Below are 6011 nucleotides of genomic sequence, written 5' to 3'. Positions count from 1 at the left end.
AAAAAAAACAAGTTTTCCCAACTCAAATAAATTTGCTTTTAGAATTAATTCCTCATTATATATCAAATTAAATGTTTGCTTAAGAGAATTCAAATATATTTTGACCTGACCCAAATGAAAGTGAAACCACTCAAAATTTTACCTCAAAATGAGTACTTTGCATGTAAATTAGCAATGTGTTGTAATCGTCTAGTAAATATATACTCCGTACTTTGCATGTCAATTAGCAATGTGTTGTAATCCTGTTGTAAATATCTACTAAAAATAAAGTCTTATCTAACTAGGCCGAGCAACAACCATCCTTGTGATAGATAGAAAAACAAAATGTAATAAGAATTGTGAGCTACTATTTTTAAAATGAATTCAAAACAAGCCACATAAATACAAAGTAAAAAATAAAGTATAAATTAGGAGTATGAATAGTATTACTCTTTATTAGATTTGCACTCAACACTCGCAATAAAACATAGTATATCATTTCTCCATTTCCTATTTGGAGACGACCGCTTGTGGAATGGCATCATTCTCACACCCAACTTTTCCGCTTATGGCATCGCCGCCATTAATGCCGTTCTTGAACAGCTCCGACAATCTGACGGCGAGGCTCTGCTTTGCTTCGGGGGAAACACCCTTGACGCCGATGATCGACTCCAGCACTGCCTCCGACAGCGGTTTGTTCTCTATTACTGCGCTTGCAATCTCCGGCATTGAACCGTCTTTGGAGAAGCTAATCTGCAGCTCAGGGGATATTATATTGCGTGAGATTGTTCCAAGAATGCTTAAATTTCATTAAGAGTTAATTACCGAAATGGTCTTGACTATAGTGAAATTACCAATTTAGTCCTTGACTATTTTTTTTGTTTAATTACGTCCATCAACTTTAAAAATCTTAATCAATCTGATCCTCCGTTTGTTTAACCGTCATATATCTATTTACTCGAGATCAGATCGGTAATCTATAGTCAAGGGACCATTTTGGTCATCACATGCACCATTTCTTCTCTTATTAAATCGAAGAGTTAATAACCGAAATGACCCTTTGAATATAGCGAAATTATTGATTTGTCCTGAGTAAATGGACGTCTGACAGCTAAACAAACAGATGACCAAATTGATTATAATTTTTAAATTGAGAGACTTAATTAGACAAAACAAATAGTCAAATACCAAATTGATAATTTTGGGTTGTTATGCCGTGGAGCCAGGTCCACCTTGCAAGGTGGACCTGGGTCTACATTCATATATCATATACTCTACATTCACATATCATATACTCTACATTCACATACAGTATACTCTATATTCACAATTTGTAAACTTCACATTCACACATTACAGGATTATATGTTTAGTAATTATATTACCACTGTTATGCATCACACATTCAAAACTCTATATTCACAGAATCACAGGTAAGGATCGCAATTCAACCCGCCCCCGATGGGGAAAACCGATCCCCGCCCCGACCCCGATCCCCGCTCCCCGCCCCGTCCCCGATTCCCCATATATTATTATATTATATTATATTATATATATTATTTATATAAAAAGTATATAAGAAACTAAAAATTAAAATCTATCCTAGAAGTTCATTTGTTTTCTTATGTACTTATATTTGGACTTTGGACTTTGAAGGAGTTTGAAACAATTTAAAGTGTTTGGGCATTTTATGATTATGTATTTTTGTTTGAAAGTTTGAAACTTTGGATATTTATAATAATTTTAGAGTTTGGATATTTAAATTTTATTGATTTATGTATGTTGAATTTGGACTTTGTTTAAGGATTCAATGCTTAGTTTCTTTTTTATAATATTAGTTTTTTTTTTTAAATTTACATAATTTTAAAAAAATCCCCGCGGGGATTCTCCGTCCCCGAAAAATCCCCGCGGGGACGGGGATGGGGAACAATTCCTCATCCCCACCGGGGAACGGGGCGGGGACGGGGAATGGAGAGGGATTTCGGGGACGGGGACGGGGACGGGGACCCCATTCCCCGCCCCGCCCCGTTGACATCCCTATTCACAGGTCCTATACTCCATATTCACAACTTGAGAACTCCACATCACACATTACAGGGCTACAAGTTGCTAGAACTTCTTGACTCTATTACAGATTCACACATGCATAACTCTACATTCATGATTTCTATTCTCCATATTCACAATTTGAAACCTCTACATTCACACATTTTTGGACAACTCTATATTCAGCAATATGTTTACTAATTTAAAAAATAAAAAATAAAATAAAAAAGACAAAAACGACGTAGTTTGAAGGTGGACCTGGTCCACAGCATAATTTGCCGATAATTTTATTATAGTCAATAGACATTTTGGTAATTAACACATTCATTAATTGTCATTGGATCGAGTCGAAGTTTGAGTATGCACTTTAAATAAATGATTGAGTCAAATTCGAGTAATTTAATGCTCATTCGAATATAATATCCAAATAATCTCAAATTATTACGCAATTCTCAATTTGACCCCGGTTAACTATTCATTCAAAAGAATCCATCTAGTATCTAAAATTGATCTAATTTAAATCTTCAAAATTTACTCAATTTAGTAAACTAGATGATTAAAATCAGGGCCGGCCCTGTGCATGTTTGCCCAGGGCCATTGCAATTGGGGGCCCCATGCGTTATATGTGTATATAGTATATACTATACAGCATGCTGCTGCCTGCTGTATAGTATATATACTTTTTTTTTTCAAAATTTCATTTTTATTTATAATTAGGCCCTAAATTTGTAAAAAATAAATAAATTATATACATATATTATATGAGATTATGGAAAAATTATTGTGTAGACCATGAATACAAGGTACATTTTTAATGTACTAAAAATACATTATTTGTGTACTGAATGTACAGTATTTGATAGTATATAATAATGTACTTTCAATATTCAAATAATGTACTTTTAGTATATTAAAAATGTACCTTATATTTATGGTCCACACAATTGTGTAGACCATGATCAATGTAATAATGATTGGAGATTATGATGAGGCTAGAGTAATATTGCAGTAACCACGCGCTCACGTAAGAACGAAGCATAAGAGTAATCTTCTGTTATTATGATATTCTGATAATTCAATTACTCATCTCTATTTTTCATAATCCCTTTTCCTATTCCCTAATCTTTAATTATTTCCCTAATCCCTTTTCCTATTCCTTAATATCTAGGTCAATAGGTCATCATAATCAATAGTTCATTATCCTCATTTAGTTATTTCCCTCAAGTTCTTCATCAGACATCTAGTAATTATTAATTAAACTTATTAACTTAATTGTACATATTATTTGATTTATTTCACAATTATTATTTATTAGCATGGCTTATTGACTTAATAATCTTAAATATTTAATAATAATATATTCAAGAGTTTGTTTCTTGATAAATTATTTATTGATAGAGATTCTAAATATTTTTTTTAGGATTTTGTAATTATTTTTTCTAAAAAATATTTATCTGGGTTTGAGAAGCGTAAAAAGAAAAGAAGAATTGAGCAATTAACTTAATCACAAAAGTAAGCTCTTGACAAAATTCATTATAAAAGAATATCAAATACATGAGCAAAATGTTGATGCCAATGAAAATTTGTTAGATGTTAATAATCTTCATAAAGTAGATCAAGGTGTTTGCGAGACTTGAAAAAATTTAAAGAATAGTGTGCACAACAATAATAAGTATAATTGTGACAATGAAAATGATATAAGAATGTTGATGGTTGTTAAGATGATAGTGGTCACAATGATTATGATCTAAGAAATTAGGATGCCTTTGATTCTATATTAATAGATATTCTTGTGAAAGGGGCCCAAATTCAAATGTCACACGGGACCCTTATTTTTATTGGAACGGCCCTGATTAAAATATTAAATTAAGAATTCATTTGAAAATCAAGAAAATATTTTTTGAAAATTTATTTTCAGAAAATGACTCATTTTTTAAAAATATTTTAATTTTATGATGTTTGGCGGAAGATCATAAACTATATTTTTCTATTTGCTTTATTTCTTGAAAATAAACTTATTGTTTATTATATAATAATAATAGTAGTAGTAGTAATAATAATAAGTTGATATGGTGGTGGTGTTAGTGGTAGTGGTAATAATAATCTGAAAATTAGCTTGAATATAGACGAGAGAGAAGATATATACAAAAATAAAGAATTCAGAAAATATTTTTCGATAAAATTTAGAAAGACATTTAATAGAACCATTTTTTCTATTGAGTAGAATGAATATTTTCCCTTGATTCTATTTTCATTGAATACCCAGACAAGGAAAAAATTCAAAAAATAACTTTTGAAAATCATTTTTCAAATTTTCAAATGGACTATAAATAAATTTTACTTGTGTATAAATCATTTTGGATAAATTAGAAAATTATGATATAGCTGATTTTGAGAATAAACTCTATCACAAATTTTGTTAATATATACTTAACTATTATATAGTTATAATCGATACCCAATATTGAGTTTTTAATTATATTTGGTGGTAATATGGTTATTTTTACAATTTTGTGTAAAAATTAAATAAAATTATTAGGATCACACTTATGTGAGACTGTCTTATGAATTTTTTGACGGGTCGGATCTAATACTTTATTCATGATTTAATATTCCATTTTCTAGTATAAGTATTAAATTCCATCTTAACATCCGTGAGATGGTCTCATACAAGTTTTTGTCAAATTATTATAGATAATACTTGTATAAGACCGTCTCACAGGTCTCAATCCGTGAGATTGGATCTTTGATTAATGAGTCGAGTCTTTGATTAATAGATTGGATCTTTGACCTCATTAATCAAAGATTGAACTCATCTCACGAATTGAAATCCGTGAGACGATATCACACAAATTTTTGTCAATTATTAAATCTATTTCAAACTTATTTCTCCGTATTTATTTTCTCTTTCGTATATTTTCAAATTAATATTTGAATTATTATTAGTTTCACCCCCACCAAGTATCGTCTTATCTAGACTGGACTTGATTACACAGAACTCGAGATATGGGAATTTGAAATGGCTTACCGTTAACGACCCAAGGGGTGATTGAGTGAAGAAAATAGAGGCGCCCGGTGGGAACATTTGGTCACTGAAAACATCATTAAACTTCTCGATAGCTTTGCTCTCTGCATCGCCATAGATGCCGGCGGCTTTCCAGAAAGCAACGCAGTTTTCCGACACCTTCTCCGAATACTGCTTGCCGCTTAACGGCAAGATCATCGTTATCCGTGTCAGCTTCTCAAAGGGACCTAAACACCAGGAACCCAGATCCGTTATCTTGTGATTCGTTGCCACTTTAGAATTCTTTGAGTTTGAGGGAATATAAAACAAAAGGTAAATATCTTACGAGTCATGATTTTTTTTTTAAAAAAAAATGGATCGATATAAGAATGTATTTTTGTATCACTTTATGTGTGTCTAATTTGATCATTGAAATTTGATTGAAAATATTTTTAATTCAATTTTACAATATGTTAAATTTAGCATTGGTATATATAATGTAAATATATAGAAATTACATTAAAAGTACACTTAAATATATAAATCAAATTTAAAAACACTAAAAAATAAATATAGAAAAAAAATTGATTTGACAAGTAAATAGTAATATGACAGGTAATTTGAGACATATGTAATATTAATTAAACATAAATTGATTGTTACTCATAAAAGAAAATGTGATGTTTTGATAAAAAAAAATGTAATATTTTAAAATCAAAATGTAATATGTAGGGATCAAGGAATTACTTATAATAATAAAAAATTGTAATACTAATGAAGATAAATAAATTGATTATTACTAATGAATAAATAATTGATTATTTTGATAACCCAGGTTTTTTGGTTAGAAAAATTAATTTATAAAAGAAAATGTAATGTTTATTAGAAAAATTGTAATATGAGAAATAATATAATTTTGAAATTAAAATGAGACGGTCTTAAGAGATTTTGCCTAAAAAAAAAAAAAAAAAAAAAAAAAAAA

The 6011-nt window shown here is 29.9% G+C and overlaps 1 protein-coding gene across 1 annotated transcript in view; it reads right to left on the bottom strand.

Moving 5' to 3' along the window:
• Positions 1-310: 310 nt before the first annotated feature.
• The window catches only part of LOC116019023 (chalcone--flavonone isomerase), a 7233-nt gene continuing 1532 nt past the window's right edge, over positions 311-6011 (bottom strand). Inside the window, exons 2-3 of the mRNA XM_031259089.1 lie at positions 5054-5277; positions 311-732 (exon numbers count right to left, since the gene is read on the bottom strand). Coding sequence (XP_031114949.1) covers positions 490-732; positions 5054-5277 — 467 coding nt within the window. The 3' untranslated portion in view covers positions 311-489. The remainder of the gene's footprint in view (positions 733-5053; positions 5278-6011) is intronic.

Source organism: Ipomoea triloba, chromosome 5 (assembly GCF_003576645.1).
Source record: "Ipomoea triloba cultivar NCNSP0323 chromosome 5, ASM357664v1".
In the NCBI taxonomy this organism is placed as follows: domain Eukaryota; kingdom Viridiplantae; phylum Streptophyta; class Magnoliopsida; order Solanales; family Convolvulaceae; genus Ipomoea; species Ipomoea triloba.
Note: the sequence above shows the minus strand (reverse complement) of the source record. Positions and strands in the feature narration are given on the sequence as shown.